Raw genomic sequence first — 20,037 nt, 5'->3', positions numbered from 1 at the left:
AAAAAAAAAAAAAAAAAAAAAAAGAACAAGGTCTAAAGACCAAATGTAATGGCCCAAGCTCACCGCTAGCAAATAAATAAACGGGAAGTTTCCACGCCTTTATAAAGAATGTTTTGTTCTCCTCCCCAACCGATGTGGGATCTCACAATCCACCCCAAAGTGGGGCCCAACATCCTTGTTGGCATACTGCCTCGTGTTCACCCCCTTTGAAACTTGGCCTCCTTGCTGGTACACCGCTTCGTGTCCACCCCCTTCAGGGCTTAGTCTCCTCGTTGGCACATCACCCGATGTTTGGCTCTGATACCATTTATAACAGTACAACCCCGCATCTAGTAGATAAAAAAAAATATAAAAAAAGACGCATTTTAAACCTCGAGGGGAATTCCGAGAGAGAAAACCCCAAGATGACAATATCTATTAGTAGTGAGGTTGGACTGTTACATCATACCCTACAATAAGGCCTAGGTAGAGTGATATAGAGCCCTCTAGCTTGCCTTGACCCAAAAAAAAAAAAACCCAAAATTTTATAGTGTACTCTTCCATAATTGCAGACCAGAAGGACATTGAAATGGAAAGTAACAATGATCATTCTACCCTGAACCTCTACGAAATCACTTCTTTTCTCTCAAAGTATTCTCCAAAGTAAACTTTGTAGGTAACAGCAGCCACAGAACCCGTTCTAATAACTTTTCAAATGTTCTTGCTTTTTCTACATTCTAAAAGCAATTGCACCGCTGAATCTTTCTTGCACCTCCAGAATATCCAACCTAAACCTAGCACGCCTTTAAGTGCCTTCCCCATTTCTTCTTCTACAATGTTTATATGGTTGCCAAAGACCCCAACTTCCATAGGATCCAAAATCTAGTGTTATTTGGGACCAGTCAAAATAACTCCATATAGCATATATGACAAGGCATCAAATCAAAAGACTGACATTCAAGTGTCATTCAACTTTATGGAGTGTGGTTTTTCTTGGTGATGGGAAATCTGTCCACTGGGATAGAGTAGCTTGGTAGCCCACAAGACTTGTAACTTTAAAGTTATGCATTCTCCATAAGTAGCTTGGGGTAGAAGTTAGAAAGTCAGGTATCAAGAATATAGGTGGGATTAGGAAGACGTCCCCACCTTCATCACTGCAAAAATCCTCAATAGAAAGAGGCAAGATCAAGGATTCCCGATGGGGAAAAAAGATTCCCAACTAGACTTCCCAAATGAAGATTTTTCGCCTTTTACAGGTAAAAGCCCTTCCAAACTTACTTGCAAAGATGATAGTCCTTTAGGAGAGATTTGCTGCTAAAACTCAAGAATTCTCATGCCAGATCTATTTATCCCATAATACCCATTCAAGTTTTGTATAAAAGATAGTTCTAAGAGGCAGAATCAGCTTTCTAAATCCAACTAGTACGATGGCGTTTGCAACATAGAAAATTAGCTTCATTTCCATTCCATGTCTCCTCCCAAAATAGTATGTTCATACCATTTTCATCGGTCAGCTTGACTCTAGTAGTGTAATAGTCCAAGTCCACCACTAATAGATATTGTCCTATTTGGGCTTTCCCTTTTAGGCTTGCCCTCAGGATTTTTAAAACGTGACTACTAAGGAGAGGTTTCTATACCCTTATAAAGAATGTTTCGTTCTCATCCCCATCCGATGTGGGATCTCACAATCCACCCCCATTCGGGGCCCAATGTTCTCGTTGCACACTGTCTCGTGTCCACTCCCCTTCGAGACTCAGCCTCCTCGCTGGCATATCATCCCGTGTTTGGCTCTAATACCATTTGTAACAACTCAAGCCCACCACTAATAGATATTGTTCTATTTGGACCTTCCCTCAAGGTTTTTAGAATGCGTCTCTACTAAGGAGAGGTTTCAAAACCCTTAGAAAAAATGATTTATTTTCCTCCCCAACCAATATGGGATCTCACATGTAGCAAAGTCTTTCATCTTGAATTAAACATTCTCCAAGGTCAATTCCAGTTCTTGAAGGTAAACAAGACTGGTCCACTGACCACCATTAAAGACTCGAAAATTAGCAGCCACGCCATAAACTTAAAGTTTTCACAAACATGTAACCAAGGTCCAAAAATATTAATATCCACGCCTTCACTTTCATTTCAACTCACAGGATCAAACAGAAACAAGAACCTTGCCCGTTAACATGATCACAAAACTTCCAAGAATTTTAAATAACTACAATAACATTTCAACTTCCAGAGATATGATTGATGATATCAAAAAAAAAAAAAAAAAACAAGAAAAGCGCTATATACAGAACAACTACGGACCTCTTCGGCTCGTCATTCTTACCGCAACCGTTAAAAACTCCTCCCTCGGCCGGAACACAGACGGCTTCTTGTCCATGCATTATCTGAAAAACGCGAGCATTTGTTCGTATCAAAGCCACAAAGCAACAAATGAAGACAAAATCAACACAATCTCAGATTGACAGATTACAACAGCACTTCTTGGATACTGCAAAGAGAGAATTAACAGATGGAAAGAGAGAGAGATAACCTTATACTTCGTCATAGATTCATCCATGGCCTTGACAGGCATGGAATCATCCCAGTACATTCTGTTTCGACCCATCTTCTCGATTGAATTCTGAGAGTGATGCGATTGCAAAACAAATACAGAAATAAAACCCGAACGAAATGTGTTCCCGCCTCAGCTTGCCGCGACCTGTGTCTACAGAACTATATAGTGTGGCAATAGCCAGACGAGATATTTTTCGGGTTTGATCGGATCTTACGCGACCCGACCCGGGATTATTGATTTGAGGGCAATCTCGATAATCTTTTTAAGTTAAATTAATAAAAATACTAATCAACTTTCAATATAAATACTTTTAATTTCAAAAATTTTATTAAAATTTTTAAAAATATATTTATTATTGCTATTATGCATACAATATATATTACTTATGAAATATATCTTTATTTTATTTTTAATATTTAATTAATTTATATTTTACTTGTTGATAGATTATCGGTGATTAGCTTGTATCCTATTTAAATTTTATGATTCTTAACATGGTATCAGAGCACTCTAATCTTAATATTTTTAAATATCAAAATTTTCTGTTGAGTTAAGGAGCCAAACCTAAACCCTAACTCAATTGGTGAAACTTTTACCGCTGCCAATCATCCATTGTAATAAGTATCTTCAAATTTTTCATTAAGCTTAAAGGTGGCATATTCAAGATGTTCGTATTTTCTTTCACAACCTCTCAAGTGATCCAGAGCACCGATCTTGGTATCATTATCCAACTTCAATACTTCAGATGTTTATTTAACACATCTTTATTATATTCATCACTCTGCTCAGCTAGTATATTGACTTGTTCCAATCAAATTAAATGGAACAAATTACCAATCCTAGAGTGAATCATTTATGCACAAATCAAAAAGCAACTCTTCAAGTTATGAGATATATCAAAGGCTGTTTATTTCTGAGTTTTGCATCATTTTGGAAAATTCAATAATTTATTGAGAAATCTAAAAATGCAAACCAATCAAAGATAGTCTATTTTTCGGTTTTGCATCTTTCTTGGAAATTCAATAATTTCTTGAAAGTCTACAAAGCAAACCAATGTGCCCAGATGATACTTGTTTAGAGTTAACTTGACCGATATTTTCACTACTAGAAAGACAAAAGTGTTATTGACCTAGACTCTTCTGGGAGACAAAAGTGTTATTGACCTGCACTATTTTCTCAAAGATAAGTTGGGTGTTATTGACCTGCACTCTCTTTTCAAATACAAGTTGAGTGTTATTGACCTACATTTTCTACTTTCACTACTGGGAAGACGAGTGTTATTGACGTACACTCTCTTCTTAAAGACAACTTGGGTGCTATTGATCTACACTCGTAAAGACAATTTGGGCGTTATTGACTTACACTCTCCAACTTGAGGGGGAGTGTTGAGATATATTATTTATGAAATATATCATAGATATTATATCTTAATATTATTTCTTTTATGATTTGATTTATATTATATTTTATTTTATTTTCAATATTTAATTAGTTTTATTTTCTTCAGTGATAGGTATCATAGTTTGCTTGTATTCTATTTAAAGCTTATGAATATCAATAAGAAAATACTTTCGATTTCAATTCTATTTATATTTCTCATTCTTAACTGCATAAAATTTTAAAATGATTATTAATATCGATTCTTTTCATCAAAATATAAACGAAAAATATTTATTTACCGACGAGAGATTATTCTCTCCTAAATTTATGAGTACGAGGTAAAATCTTTTTCAGCTATTTTTTATAAATTTAAATTTATTAATATTATTTTTGAAATTTTGTAGGTATTTTTCAAATGTGTATAAATATTTTAGTAACGGTTATATATTCATATCTAATAGTAAAAGTTTTTTTAAAAAAAATTCTTAATTAAAAGTAAGTTTAAAAAAATTAAAGTATTAATCAATTTTTTAAAATAATATTTAGTATATTTTTTAGTTAAATTACATTTTTAAATTTTTGTATAAGTTATTTAGATATATTCTTAATTTTAAAAACATTTTTGGCAAATAAAAAATACACATAATACTCCACTATAGTAATATCTTTTATTTTTCTTGCTTTTTTTTTTATTAATGGTCATTTTTAAATAATAATATAGACCAAACTCGTATTATAAATAATAAAATAGTTTAAATTAATTTAAAGTTTATTATTATTATTATTATTATTATTGTGGTAGGTAATATTTGATAAAGTAAAAGGTAGTAAGTATCTTAAACAACCCCAATTCATTTGGCAACAAACAAAATAAAATTAAAATAAAATAATGAGGTGGAAATTCGGTGGCAACCTCATCTGACGTGGAGACTTTTAATTTAGTAGTCGGCAATATTTCTAACTTGTTGTACTAAACAATGATGTCTAATTATTATTTAAAATATATATATATATATTTTATAAATAATTATTAAACAAGTTGTGGCGCAAGATAGCTGTAAAATATGATATTGGTTTTTTATTCTTTTATTTATTTATTTATTTTGGTGACTTGACTTTGGATGGCATAAATTTCAAATTTAAAAATAAGTATTTACTGTGGTGGGACCCAGTTTCGGGGAAATTGTCATACCTACCATAATAATCAATTATTTGTTTTTTTTATTTTATTATTATTATTGTAATTCCATAATAATTTTATTTATTTATATAATAATTTTAAATTATTAAGATTTTATGTCGGGATAATATTATAAACCAATGAGAATTGCTCGTTTTCATTAACAACGTGTATCAAGGTTGTGTTATAGACTTACACATGCATAGCAGGTCAAGATGACAGAGTTGTAGTGCTCCATGGTTGAACTTATTAGACGAACGATGTGTCTCGAGAAAAAAGGGAGTCTAAAGTGAATAAAAGCATTACGTTCGAGAGGAGGCTTGGTGGGTCGTTTTTTTTCTTTCTATTCTCTAGTTTAAACTTGTTATTTTCAATAGTAGCCTCCTCGTTCTCCCACCACCGTGTGACGTTTTTCATTTCCTCGTAACTTTCTTAAGAACGAGGCTCGTTTTTCCTTACCCTCCTTATCAATTGCTATCATCATCAATTTTTTCCTTCTCGCGGTTTAAGACGTTTATTTAACACGTGGGCCTAGGGACCCCATTTTGAATGTGGTGGAGAATCGTCGTACCGAAAATGAAAAAGGGAGTAAAGAGAGATTTTTCCATGTTAGTTAACACAGGGTTGAAGACATGGATCACGTTTTCCGTCCTTGTCCCTGCCCAAATCCTCACCCGCTCACTCTATACATACACGTATGAACCAATACCAACGAACCCTATAAACTAAATCGAAAAATTAACATTTAATAGAACAATAAATATCTACTCCCACCTCCCAACTAGACGCGTGACCGTTGAAAAGTTTGAAAATTCAACCATATCACATCTACTCTCCAATTTAGGGTTAGAGGTCAATTTAATTAAAATTAATTAAAATTAATTAAAAATTTAAATTGAAGATCAAATTTCACATAGAGATTCTATTTTTCCGTATAAAAATTAATAAATAAAATACAATAATTTAAATTTACCGTTGGAAACGTTGAAAGTGTGAGCGGCCCACAGTCTGGCCCAAGTTATCAACGTCGTCGACTTAAAGTCGCGGGGGTTTCATTTACGACGTCGTTTGGAGTTACGTATATATACACTTGACGATAAATTTTTTTTCTATTTTGTTTTATTTTATTTTTTTTTCCTTCTTCTCTTTCTCCCTTGTTCGTTCGTTCTTCGTTTCTTGATCTTTTCTACTGCAAATTGAAATCCAGCACATGTTATGTTATTTTTTTTGTTACATGTGAAGTTGAGGGTAAGATTTTTGTTCTATTGTTTTCTGGAAATTTTTCTGAAGTTTCGACCAGTGATTTGGTTGTGTTTTCAGTCTTTAATCCTTCTGTTTATGTCTGCATTTAGATCGTTGGGTTTAGAAGTATTAATTTTGCAGTCAAAGCCGATTAAAACCTGCGAATGACTCTGATCTGTTCGATCTGAGTTATTTTGGTTAATTTTTCTTCACGATTTTAGGTTGTGTGTGAATTTTCGTTTTGTTTGAGTTGAATGATTCATTAGGGTATTCATAACTTAGATGGAGAATCTTTCATTAGCTATTTGCTCATAACAAGGTTTTAGTTTTGGTATGAGGGGATCGGATGATTTTTTTTCTTGGAGGGGAAGGAATAATTGACGGTCAACTTTAATATCAGTGTAACATGAATTGTTGAAACTCGCTGTTATACTGATTTTGTTTATATTTATTTTTCTACCTTTTGATGAATCAATTAACTTTAAAATTGTAGTAATAATCTCAACCACTTTTGATGTAACCACAAAATCCCATTTCTTCCTTCTTATCATCATCTTGTTTTTATTTATTGCTACTGATCCATGTTTTCAACTTCACCATGCATTTGATTAAGCACATCACTACACATAGCCTGGAGAATCATGTCCAGTGCCTTCCAGACTCTGAAACTTGATGATGTTTTTGAAAACTAAAGAGAAAAAGAAAACAGCCAACTTGAAGTTCATCCCTGATGAATTTGGATTTTACTGAAAAAAATGGTGTAAGCGTAACACCGTAATGACATCCTTGATAGAAGATGAATTTGATAGGGCCTTCTTATTGAAGATTTGACGTAGATGAGCTTGTTTAGATTTTCTCCAACATTAATCTACATCTTTATTCTTTTCATTCACTCATTTTTAAACCCACACGATTTCTTTGGACACCATGTTTAATTATGCTGCTTCTTGCAGTTTCGAAAAATTTCCAGTCATCAGAATGTATTTTTAAAAATCTTTTTATCATTCTTTATATGTATGAATGGTATATTATTTATTACTGTCCTCATATTAATGAAAGAACCTTTAAGGGCCCCCACCCGAATGGTGTCGTTGTTTCTTGCTGTTTCTAAGTATTTATGGTTCTCCTTCTATTAAGTGTTCTACACATGATCTGTGTTGATGCTCATAGTAAAACTTATGTTTCAATTGAGCATCTTAATCTTGATTGGAAGATCGTGCTTGCTGAAAAAAGTCTAATTTTAAAAAATAAGTGGCTGGCTTTTTGGCTCAGAGTGCTAAATGTGTACAAGTTTTGTAGTCAAGCAATGTGTTTATTATCATTTTCTTTTAATTGTTTGAAGGTATCTGCAATTATTTTCTTGGAAAATTTGTTTGAATCTTATGGATGTATTTTGTTTCATTGGGAAATCACTTTTTGTTATTTGATACCCTTCTGACATGTAAATTTGCTGTTAACTTGCAATTTCAATGGTTTCTAACATTATAGCTCTGTTTTTGTTTACCTTTTCCGCGATGTTGCTTTTGGGTGCAGCAGATTGCTTCTTGACATTTCCTGGTATGTTCCAACTCTCCAAGCTACAGTTCTCGTGCACACACCATACACATGAAGTAAACCTGGGAAATCGAGCAACCAATCTAAGGTTTTTAGCTTAAGTCCTCAAAATGGGAAAATAAAGTTGTATTTGACCACTTATTCTTATTTTTTTCGCTCTAATGTTTGTCCACATAGTTAGTCTAATGTTTATGATTGTTTAATGTTCCCTCATCTAATAGCTATATTTTCATTTTCCAGGGTTTTCCAAGTTTCTCTCATGAATTTCTTCACAAGTCCAGTTAATGTATAAGGTGTACTTTGGATTTGTGACACACTTTTAGATTTGAAGTTGCATTTAGATATTAGGCTAGCTAGTGAAAATGGAAGACAAGATCGTAAAGGTATTGGGTAGCCAGAAAGTTGGACTTGCTTTAAAAAGAAAGCGAGCTGCCCAGTTTGGTGTACATTCAACAGAACCTATCTGCATGGCACATCAGTGCCCTGCCATGACTTCATTAAATAGCGTGGGAAAGAGACAGAAGCTAGGTGGATGTAGTAGCGCACTTGCAAACTCTGAAACTCGTTTTAGACCCTTGTACAGAGGTTATTCAAATTTTATGAAAAGTGGGATACCAAAACAAATAATGCTTTATGAAAATGGTGAGTGGATTAATTTTCCCCGTGATCTTCTTGATTTGGCTGGGGAAACGCTGCAGGTAAAGAAAGCATCTTTGGAAATTAAGTCTAATGGACAGCACTGCGTGCTAGACTTTTTGCATATGTTTTTTTTGGACTTAAATACAGGGTTGCAGCAACCTCTTGGATGGATTGATGCAGCAGGGAGCTGCTTCTTCCCTGAGATTTATGCTGCATACAAAAGTCAATGCTACAATTCTAATGATTTTGGAAATACAGAACCACAGGTTGAAGGAAATCATGGGTCCAATGTCATCAAGTTACAGTTGGAAATTGAAATAAATGGAGTTGGCCAGTCGAGTTTGGAGTTGTGTAGTGGGGAGTCAAATGATTATATCAAACAGTCCCAAACCGACGAAAAACCTGCTTATGACTATGATATTGAAGAAGTTGAGGATAATTGTTGTAGAATACCTACTGGAAAAGTGTATGAGGTTGCTCCAAAATTAAAGGAGTTGGATATGAACCTCACCTCTGGGATTGAACTTGTGAACGAAGAATTGGATACAAGAACGGTAGAGAAAATATTTCGCGATGGAATGATGAACTCCGATGGTAGTTTAGAGATACTTAATATAAAACACTGCCATGATACTTCAACGCAGTCTCAATTAGAGCTTTTCAATAAGAACATAGAAATGACCAAACTGTACAGAGGGGATGCAAATGTTCGTTTTGCTTGGCTTCCTGTTTCTGAAACAGAACTATCTAGCTTGACGATGTACGGAATCGGGCTTTCTGGAGCTTCTTCAATCAAATCCATGTATGGCACTGGTGTTCACCTCACTGCCGTTGATTGCTCGAATGTCAGGTGGCTAAATTTCTTCAGAAAAATAATTATCTTTTAAATGATTTTGAACTCGTATAAATAATATGTTGGTTACGTTTGAATCATACTGGCTGCTAACTAGCATAACTAACTATCCAGCCACTAACAGAAAATGCCAACTACTGACCTACTGACTGCTAACTGTGAACAATACAACATCTGCCTCAATTTGCCCCTCAACCTTAAGGAAGCTGGTCCTCTAAGTTAGGATGATGAAATGCTATTCATTTGGTGCTAAATATTAAGGTCAAGCCAAAGCACGCCAGTAGTTAGGTAATGCAGTTTGTTGGAAAATTTTTGCACATTATTTAGTCCAAGTCTTTTTATTATTTCGCAAGGACCAAATGGCTCTTATTCTCTCCAGCTTATTATAGGTTCGGATAAGAAGTTGATTCGGCAAGTCCCCTCCCTCAATCTTATGCTCCTCTCCTATTTATTTTTGCCATTGGAGGAGGCTTTTGTATACGTACATATATGTATGTATACTTGGTTATTTTAATGTAGCTTTGTTACCACTTTTTGGATTTCCATTTCATCGTTAGAAGAAATAAGTCTTTGCTTCCCATAAAAAAATGGCTTTTCTGATGTTTGTTAGCTCATAGCTGCAACTTCAACTTTTCATTTTCTCCAAGTTTTTATACTTTGCAATTTTTTTTACCATGGTTCTAGTCCCTTCACATAGGTAAAAGGGTATTTTTTGGAAGGATTTTGACATTTGTACATAAAGTGATTTTGGAGATGTTTTTAAGTGTTTTTTTGTCAATTGATGGTCAGAAAATTGGTTACCAAAATGATCATTACTTTAAATTTCAAAATTTTCATTCTATTTTTGCCTTGAAACTTTATAAGTTATTTTTTTCTATAATTTTGTTTCTCTCTAATTTTTTGGTGATGGCTCTAGGTTTCTTTTCACTCTTTCTAACTTTGTTTCTCTCCAAGTTTTTTGTCACTCTCTCGAACTTTTCCTCTCCCAATTTTCTTGTCACTCTCTCAGAACTCTCTCCCAAATTTTTTGTCTAAAATTTCTGTACCTCTATAACTGTTTCGCTCCAAAAATGGTCTCCCTAACTTCTTTTTCACTGTATAACTATCGTATCACGCTCCCTACTTTATTTCTCTATAAACTTTTCTTCTCTCAGAAATATTGTCTCTCTATTTTAACGTTTTTCTCTGTTAAATTTTTGCCCACTTTATCTCCAACCTGCAAGCTTATGTAAAGAACCTTATCGAAAGACCATTTTTTCTCAAAATTGTTCTCCAACTTTTTTCTTCTTTTTCAAATGTTTATCACTTCCTCTTAAATGTAATGGCCTTTTAATTTTAACGATTCTAAAATCCTTTTTGATATTAATATTAAAAATAACATTTTTTGTTTCGGTGAAAAGCCAACTTTTACTGAGATAAAATTTACGAGTACATGAAGGATACAAAAAACACCCCAAGAGGGGCCTAATTGACCAAAGAAGTGGTCCCAAAGTACAATTCAAGACCTGAAGGATATTTTCAACAGTCTTCACAAACGGAGCCCCAAAGCTAAACATGATATTTAACACCTCGCATGAAGGTCTCTGCCTCTCCTAAATTTCTATTGTTTCTTACCCTCCAAAGTCCCTACAGAAAGCACAAAAAGAAGCAAACCACAAGAGATTATCCTTCCTACGCAAGGTACAACACTTAGGCCAACCAGCTTAGGGGAAGACCTCTGAATGCGATCTAAAGTATTAACCTTGCCATGAAGGATCTGTCGAACAAAAAATTTGACACTGTGCCCATTTGTGTCTTGTGTTCATGCCTCTGATTCTTTGCCAACCATTCATTTGCATCTTTCCAGAACCGAGGGTATCAATATGGCCAAACATGTTATACATTCCATTTCTGTTCTTTGTCATAAGCAATGCAATACACCAAACACTGGATCTGTTTTATAGCTTGTACAACTCATAAAATTTTCTTCCTATCATACTTCCACTTTCCTTGCATGTTTGGTTGGCTTATTCTTCATCTGGCTATGGTAATTTCATATAATGTATCCATGTTGACTGGTTTTTCTCATAACTCATTTTTTCCTTTACGTGCTTGGTAATGGCATACTATGCTGCTTTCATAAGATTTGATCTTTTGTTTATTTACAGTGCAAGTCATTGTGATATTGATGACAATGGAGTGCAGCATCTTGTATTTTGCCGTGTAATAATGGGAAACATGGAACTTCTTCACCCTGGAAGCAGACAATTCCATCCAAGTGGCAAGGATTTTGACAGTGGAGTGGACAACCTTACAAAACCAACATATTACGTTATATGGAGAATGAATATGAACACCCACATCTATCCAGAATCTGTTGTCAGCTTTAAGGTTGCACCCAGTCTCAAAGGTGGTCATCTTCTCTGGGTGCACTGTTTGTTTGGAGGAGTTAATTACTTCGTTCTTCTTTTTTTCCTTGATTAGTTTTACAAATTCTGCCCAAGGGCTGTCATATTATTCTTAGGGATGTTACTACACTGATGGGTGGTCTCAATTTGTAGTAGTTGGAATCTTATGAATACATGCAATGTTATTCTGAACACTTGTTGATGCTGATTCATGCATGCAGTTGAAAGTCATACCAATGACATCTCGAGGATCACTGCATCTTGTCAAGCGTCCCCTGGCCAAATACCATTGGGGTCATCAGTAATTAATATGGTAAGCCTCCAAATATATCAATTGATGTATGTCTCTACCATTGCAGCCATTCATTATGGAGGCTTGAAATATAGACTGCAGCTCATGTTTTTTTGTTCTCCTGAAAATGGGATTTAGTAAACTGAGTCAGAATTTGTTTTTTTTTTTTTATTTTAATATTTGATCCTTTAGCACGTGACTTTACTTGCAAATATTTATTTATCTTTTAGGATGGCGATGCTCAACCTCCAGATGATTGGAGACCTCAGGAAAGAGCAGCTAGTGTTGCTTCCAACTCTATGAAAACACCCAAGTCTCCATGGATGCCTTTCTCCATGTTGTTTGCTGCTATCTGTAACAAAGTTTCTTCTAAAGACATGGAACGTATTAATATGCAATATGAACAATTCAGGGTAATTTGAAATTTTAATTTTATGTCATACTTCTTTCAATGTCTTTTCATGTTATTTATCTGGATACCGTTTTCTAGGCCAAGAAGATGCATCGTGATGATTTTGTAAAACAGCTGAGACTGGTTGTTGGAGATTCTTTGTTGAGGAGTACAATAACAAGTCTTTGCAAGGTCATTTTCTGCTCCTCTATTCTCATTCTTGTGATTTTAATGTTAAATTTCAATCCACTTTTGGTTCTTTGACCTTAAATACACGAAAATTCAACGTTTCTCTCTCGCTATGTTTGAACAAGAAGCAAATTGTTCATTGATAGATGAAAATAAAGAAAAAGTTGAAGGATACGAACTCCCAAAATTAGTGAAGATAACAAACGACCAAACCAAAAAGGGAAAACTCCCCTAAGATGTACTAAAGCGAAGATCTAATAATAAGGAGCAAAATGCCCAAGGGAGAAACAAGCTAAGAAAAATAGCATGAAAGCATGATGGAAAAACCAAAGAGACTTAATCTAAAACCTTTCAATGTTTCACTTTGACATGAAAATTCAACGTCTCTCTTTCATGTCAATGACTTGAACTACTCCTGTTTTTTTTAACAAGAAATGAAACTTTTCATTGATTTTCTCCCGTTTCTAAAGGTTAAAATCAAATTACAACCTTTTGCTATTGCATTTTTAACTCGGTTACTTTATTCGGGATGTTTAAATTGTTTAGTCTTATAAATCCCAAGTCTTAGATAATGTGGGCTAAAAATGGAAACATGCTATAGCTTATGATTATTGATTTTACAAAAATTGAAGTACTACGAATTAAAATTCAAAGAGGTTACTTTGCTAAAGAAATTCAGATGAGCACGATTTACCTTACTCACCTAGTAAGATGATTACCTGGTTACGAAGTTCCTAATGTCTTACCCAGATTGTTCAATTTCTTCCCTAACAAGTGCTTGAGCCGATTCCATCACCTAGTCAACGCTGGGAATGACTCAAACCACTTCCCCAATTTTAATCTACTGTAAGCATCTAGAGGAGGATTGGTTTGGAATTCCTGACAATTTTTCGTGCATGTGGGAAGATTTCAAATTCAATGTCGTCTGATGGAAATGAGCTTTAGAAAGATCTTCATGGGTTCTACAATTTCTGGACGAGGAAACCCAACTCCAATTTACTTGGTCAAATAAAAAGAGATCCTCACATTTTTTTACTTAATTGCTTAATTTTTCTTTTGTCCCAAATGAGTGGTTTAGGCTCCAGTTTAAAAACCAAATGGTTATCAAATGGGGCTTTAGGCATTCTCACATTTGGTTCATTCAGAGAGGGGGATTTGGATGTTGTTAGAAGGAGGACGTGGACTTAGCAAAAAATCTTTAGGGGGCCCAAAATGGAAAGGATGTGGACATTTGACTTCCTGGTTGAAAACCTTTCTTTAAACGAATCCCTTGCTTCAAATAGCCAGTCTACATTGTCAAACCAAAGAACTCGGCCTGCTGTTTCTTTATTGTTCAATTTTTTTTTGTACCAGTGATAATTGAGTAGATTCAATCACTCAATAAAAGATCCAAGCGCTGATCTTCTTGGAAAAACCCTTCTTCAGGCGTGCCCATGTTGAATATACTGGTCCTTATTGGGGGGCCATGATCATTATTCCTTCAGTCAGTTTCTTTCAAACTAGTGAGGATCTTGATTTAAAAAAAGAAGAAGAAAACAATCTTGGACTCTTCACCCCCCCAACCCCCTCCAAAAAAAAAAAAATTGACTCATTTCATTAGGTCCGGAGGTCATATCTATTGGGAGGTAGGTGAGTAGAAACGAATAAGTTTTTTATTTTTTATTATTTTTATATATATACTATTTTAGAGTAAATTACATGAAATATTCGGAAATGGATCGATAACCTTAAAATTAATGAAGTGACACTTATCTGAAGTAACACTTGATTTACCTGATACTGTGTTTTACCTTGCTGCAGTTTCCAGAAGATGACGTTTTGTTTATTGTAAAGTCTAAATATGCATCACCATGAGTCAGCTATGCTTGTAGACATGAGATGAGACCATTGATCTGTCTTTGCTTTTTTGACTGAATTTTTTATATTAAATTACAGATTTGAGTCTTTTTAACTTTTAATAGTTGTATCTATTTGGTCTTTAAACTTTAAGAAGTTCCATTTACATTCTTGAACTTTTGATTTGGATTCCATGAAGTTCTTCTCATTAACATCATTACTTAAATATTGATGTGACACATTATTCGTATTAATGAGTGATGATTTGACACCCCGTAGTAATAATGTGGCACAATAGAGTAAGTTAATTGGATAAAATAAGGACGTATGAGCTAAAATTTACAATGAGGCAAGTTAACAAAGTGGATTGACTCTTTTGTGCCACCTATTTCTACGTTGTGTCACAGTCATTCATTTGATTAATGTGTGTTGACATTTAAGTAAAGATGTTAAGCATAGACTTTTTAGAACCAAAGTTAAAAAGTCAATGGTGTAATGAACTGTTTTAAGGATCAGGGATTAAAATAGATACAATCATTTCATTTCATTTGGCCTTTTCCTTGAAACTATTGTACAAGAAACTGCTTTTTGTTATATATGTCCAATTTTCTGAAACTTCCTCTTTCTTGGCAGGTGCCACTGAAATCATCTAGTCCATAACGCAAGGATCTGAAACAGTATGGAAAGAAATGCTTTTCGTAGCAAAAGTGATTAATGGTAATGGTTATGTGATGCTTTTGGTTAGAATGTGTCGACATAAAATTGTGAATATGGTGATCGTCACTTTGGAACATATGCGGACTGTTAAAGTCCATTTTTCTAGTGATTTGAACTCGAGAAGACTTTTTATTTGTTGTTTTTTGTTAATGTTCCTGTACTGTCTGGATGCTGGGTTTCGTAATATGTTACTTTCTTCGTTGAATATCACGTTTCTAAGTTTTTATTGTCGTATGCCAAGGCTTTCGATCATTGAATGTGTTAGCATTGATCAGGTTATGAGGAAGTCGTTGGCGATGAGACGCGGAGCTAAATGTACTTGTGATCTATATATATGAAATAAAGTTAAAAGTTCATGTTGAAGTCTCTTCTTATCCATGGTTTTATCTCGATACATCTTAATATCTTATCAGGTGGCACTTACCTAACTTTGATGATCATTTTCGGACTATTTTTTGTCTCTTGAATACATCTTACCATCTTATTAGGTGACTTGAGTCACTTGGATGATCATTTTCAGACTATTTTCTGTATTTCGATGCATCTTACCATCTTATCAGGTGACTAACTTTAATATTTACATTATTTGAGAGGTTTTAAAATTTAGTAAATAGGGTTGGGAAGGTTTTCATTCTTTATTTTCCCAGTCTTTTTATACATTTTTTAGTTCGCTTATTAAAAATTTCAAATTCCATAACCAAAAGAATAAATGATCCATCCATTTTATTATGTATACTCCTTTTGCATAAATATGGCAAAGAAATCCATTATGTTAAGTCTCTGTTTGATAAATGAAATGATTACTTATTTCCTTGCTATTTTCTTCTTTGTAAGAGCTATTTTTAGTTTTCGAAAACATGTTTAAAATGAAACAAAGAAGCTGATGAGTAATAGTTTGTAGGTTTTTTTTTATTAAAAAAAAAAATCACAAAGTAGAGATTTTTTTTACGTGATATCTCAATTTTAGTCAATGCAGTAGTTTTAAGGATTTTATTAAATGATAGACACTGTTTATGGTAAGTAAGGAAGTGCAGGAGTATTTCGAACAGCACTATCCTCCTGAAGACATAAAAGAAATGCATTGCTTATAATTGCAATGGACGCAAGGCTCCTAACTATAAAATCTTAATTGTTGCGTTCTTTCAATGCTGTTGGGATTTGATTTTCCTTTACAAAGAAAGAAGAGATGATTTGAGTGTTCAATATGCAAGATACGGTGCACACTGCAATGGATAAGACTTTCACTTGCCTCTTCCCAGAAAATGACTAGAGCAAATGGAATCAAGGATTTGAAGTCAATTAGCCTTGCCACTCTCTTATATAAAATCACCCCATGGGCACTATGCACATTAGAGTTTTATTGAGCTTGGGCTCGGTAAAAAGTTCTAAAAACCTTCTCACTTACTCGTAACCGGCTTTTTTCATTGTAGAAGACAGATTCCGAATGGTTGATGCGTTGGGAGTACCTATTGAAGGAAGAGAGGCTCTAAGCTTCACACTGGTTAACTTTCAACGGCTTATGTCGTATATACACTTGAGTGGCAAAAGAAAGCGAGAGCGTACCTTCTTTTCCATGCCTTGTGAGAATCTTTCTTTTTTTTTTCTCTTTTTGTCTTGATTTCACTGAAACAAGAGGACTTTGTTAGGAGAAAGCACGCTCAAAATAATATTTTAATAAATAACAATTCGAAAGTATCGTTTTAAACATAAATTTTGAGAAGGCTTATGATCAGAGTTAGGCATTTTGGACAATATAATATCGGAAAAAGAGCAACGGTTTCAAACAGAGAATGTTGAAACTACTTGCAATTAACCCATTTTTATATTTTAATTAATGGCAAACCAAGGGGAATTTCTTTTTATACATAAATGCAGCAGATGTTCTATGTCAATTTGCAACGAGGGGATGGTTGGCCAGAACAATGCCCATATCTCCTTTACAATTTGCTATTGACGCTTTCTTTTTTTAGTTCACGCAATGAAGACTGATATTTGATTAACATCCGAAATTTTTTTGAGCTAATGTTCAGGCAAATGAATGAATGTGGCTTACCTAGTTAAAACATATACTTTCGACCAAAATATGAAAGTCATATCAAACTACCGGCATTGATCTTAAAAGGTTCAGCATCCAATTTAAGAGAGATGAGTGTCCTTTATTCAAGATCATTTGCAATGTAGACAAACTAGGAAGGTGAACAATTATTTATAGGTGCAAGGTTCTTTGTTTCTCTTTCCTTCTCTTATTTGAGTTTCCCACTCCCATTATCCTCAAGTCAAATCTAGTTGGGTGTTGGGAGAAATGGACACAAAGAGAATTAAGACAAAACTAAAATATACTTCAATTATTCAACCCTTCACAAGTGTGAGCCAAATAAGTTAGCAAGTCACAAATGACAAATAAAAGAGAGGAAAAAAGAGAACACTGATAAGTATACTGGTTTGCCGGCAGATTCTATTGTAATGAAGGTTACAAAAGGTCTCAAACTCGTGCTGCTAATCGACCTTCAAATAACCCAACAAAATTTATTCGACTTCCAAGTACCACAATCGAATTAGGATAACAACAAAAGAAACCCTCCACGAGACTTCAACAAATGTGGATGCAGTGATTTTGATCCTCCAAGCTTTGCAGCATGGTATTGGCTCCATATTCCTAACATTGAGAACCAATGGTGGAGAAGGGTTAAGGTCTGGGAGGAATTCTTTTTACTAACCTTAGTGTGGTGTGCTTATGTCACGGTCGTACCTTTTTAACCGTGCGATGTCATGACCTTGACAAGCTCATGACAAGCCTAAAGGAAAACTCAAACCCCATTCACGTTTTTCGTCTGTCTTTGTGGTTTTGTTGGATTTTAGGCGAGGTTTACCTTCGGCAATCGGACACAACTTGTGCAAAATACATGCTTGTTTGGTCACACACATCGCTCGTGTCGTTTGTGACTCTAGTCAACTTACCTCGGCACTAGGCCAAGGTCTCTCATGTGTAACGTCATATATTAGTCATCATCTTGGTTCACAACACGACCCATGCATCGTGATGTCATTCCATGTCTTGGGGCAACTCATCCATTTTGACTTACTCAAATACGTCTATTGGAACCGACCTATATGTCGCTCATCTCATGAGAACATCCTGAACATCCATCCATCCGGGTTCTCGTCGAGACATAAACCCTCCTGTGTTCATGCCATGTCATTTATGGACTCTATACCAAATAGTGGGTATATATACCAACCTTCGACACATGGACTAGGGTGCAATGTTAGCATACCTGTGCCGTCCACACTATCCTTGAAAGACCCATTTTAAAGGAAGACGCTCACCCACATCGTGATACACGTCGTATGTGCCACAGGGTAGCTTGCTTAGGCCACAAAGCCTAGGGATGGCAGATAGCAAACACCATGCCTCCCCCTATAGTACATTTTGAGGCATTTTTAATCTTTCTGGAGTAAACATGATTTTGGCGAGTGACCATAAAATCTCGTGGAGCGTTTGTCGGGTGTCTAATCGTCACCAAATTTGGTGAGCTTTCATCTTTCATATAGACAGAATTAACTTAAGAGCTGCATGCTGAAGCTCATATCGAAACCCCGACTTCTGAGGTTATGGCCTAGTGCCCTACTCGGCCCTCTTCGAGCTTGTCTTCGACACTCGTGTCGCCTCATTATCTTTGACCTTGCTTATAACTCAACTTGGCTTTAATACACACTCTTCTTGGTGTGTTGGATGATGCACCATCCTCCTCGGTTACATCATGGAACTTATCTGTCTCGGCCCTCACGTGGCCGGATGGGCGCCACTTGAGGGTCGCCAACTTGTTAGTTTGCGTGTGGGGTCTCACAACCTACTTGTCTTCTTAGTGAGATTGTGACACTTAATAAAAGACCAGAGAAATTTCTTATCAGAAAATGTCGAGGAAGAGGGTGGGTCATATCATACCAAGAGAATTGGAATGATGTATTGGAACTAGTGAGTAAGGGGGTTGAGAATGGGAAATTTAAACAACAAGAATGTAGCCTCCCTAAAGTGGTTGTTAGAACCACGAGCTTTGTTGCTTTGACAATTATGTGCATGTGTGAGCTTCATCTCAATAATTGAAGGCACTATCTAAGGTCACCTTCAAAAATCCTTGGAAGGTTATTTCCCCCCGGTCTCCCAAGTTTCCTCCCTTTCATTACCTTTTCTTTATGGGGGATGGTAGTAGAGCTCAATTTTGGGAGGATTATAAGAACCTAAGAAGTATGGATATAGATATGAGTCACAACATGATGACTTGTCATTTTATTATAAAAAAGAAAAAACTAGAACTCCGACACAACAAGGACATGTTTATTAAAATTTATATTTGATATAGTATACATCATTTTAATACCAAAAGGAAATTTAAAATCAATAAGTTTATGCATTTATACGCTTAAAAAATGAGTTTGATGTATTTCACTTTATTATTATTTTTGTCATAATAATCATTTATTTTTAGACTAAATTGCCCTACTCAATAAGCACATGCGTGTCTAACAAATATAGGACGTATATTTGTCCCCTAGTGTTTAACACATATCTGTTCTAAGGGGATAATGTATTTCCGTTCTTGCCCCTCCTAAAATAAACATTTACAATCGGGACCCTCACAGATTTCTGGGGTAGAGTTTTGGTTTATCTCTTGTTTAACAGAGATGGAGGAAATAGTTGAGTCCTCATTTCAAAGAGAAGTTATAAGAGTGGAACATTTAACGCTTCCTTTTGGACTCTTAATTCTTTTTTTTTTTTCCTTTTTTTTTTTTTTTTTTTTTTTTTTTTTTTTTTTTTTTTTTTTTTTTTTTTTTTTTTT

The 20,037-nt window shown here is 34.8% G+C and overlaps 2 protein-coding genes across 6 annotated transcripts in view; one reads left to right on the top strand and one right to left on the bottom strand.

Moving 5' to 3' along the window:
* Positions 1–2,672, bottom strand: part of LOC111431837 — a 4,596-nt gene extending 1,924 nt beyond the window's left edge. The window contains exons 1-2 of the mRNA XM_023068574.1: positions 2,516–2,672; positions 2,287–2,369 (exon numbers count right to left, since the gene is read on the bottom strand). Of these exons, the coding sequence (XP_022924342.1) occupies positions 2,287–2,369; positions 2,516–2,590 (158 nt within the window). The 5' untranslated portion in view covers positions 2,591–2,672. The remainder of the gene's footprint in view (positions 1–2,286; positions 2,370–2,515) is intronic.
* Positions 2,673–6,206: 3,534 nt separating this feature from the next.
* LOC111430456 (inactive poly [ADP-ribose] polymerase RCD1-like) lies at positions 6,207–15,562 on the top strand. 5 transcript variants are annotated; one of them, XM_023066795.1, is made up of 8 exons: positions 6,207–6,347; positions 7,878–7,898; positions 8,136–9,384; positions 11,535–11,776; positions 11,996–12,087; positions 12,297–12,479; positions 12,557–12,649; positions 14,447–15,562. In XM_023066795.1, the coding sequence occupies exons 3-8, from the start codon at positions 8,258–8,260 to the stop codon at positions 14,498–14,500; spliced, it is 1,791 nt and encodes a 596-aa protein (XP_022922563.1). In that variant the 5' UTR covers positions 6,207–6,347; positions 7,878–7,898; positions 8,136–8,257; the 3' UTR covers positions 14,501–15,562. The 5 variants fall into 5 exon arrangements, with proteins under 5 accessions (XP_022922563.1, XP_022922805.1, XP_022922485.1 ...); XM_023067037.1 differs by having other exon boundaries at positions 7,878–7,983; positions 15,116–15,562; XM_023066717.1 differs by having other exon boundaries at positions 7,878–7,983.
* The last annotated feature ends 4,475 nt before the right edge of the window (positions 15,563–20,037 follow it).

Source organism: Cucurbita moschata, unplaced genomic scaffold (assembly GCF_002738365.1).
Source record: "Cucurbita moschata cultivar Rifu unplaced genomic scaffold, Cmos_1.0 Cmo_Scf00001, whole genome shotgun sequence".
In the NCBI taxonomy this organism is placed as follows: Eukaryota; Viridiplantae; Streptophyta; class Magnoliopsida; order Cucurbitales; family Cucurbitaceae; genus Cucurbita; species Cucurbita moschata.
Note: the sequence above shows the minus strand (reverse complement) of the source record. Positions and strands in the feature narration are given on the sequence as shown.

Excerpts from the sequence above, each read along its gene's own strand:
- LOC111430456 (XM_023066795.1), top strand. The coding sequence starts at position 8,258 with ATGGAAGACAAGATCGTAAAGGTATTGGGTAGCCAGAAAGTTGGACTT. Across the intron at positions 9,385-11,534 it reads GTTGATTGCTCGAATGTCAG|TGCAAGTCATTGTGATATTG; the intron begins GTGGCTAAATTT and ends GTTTATTTACAG. Across the intron at positions 12,088-12,296 it reads GGTCATCAGTAATTAATATG|GATGGCGATGCTCAACCTCC; the intron begins GTAAGCCTCCAA and ends TTTATCTTTTAG.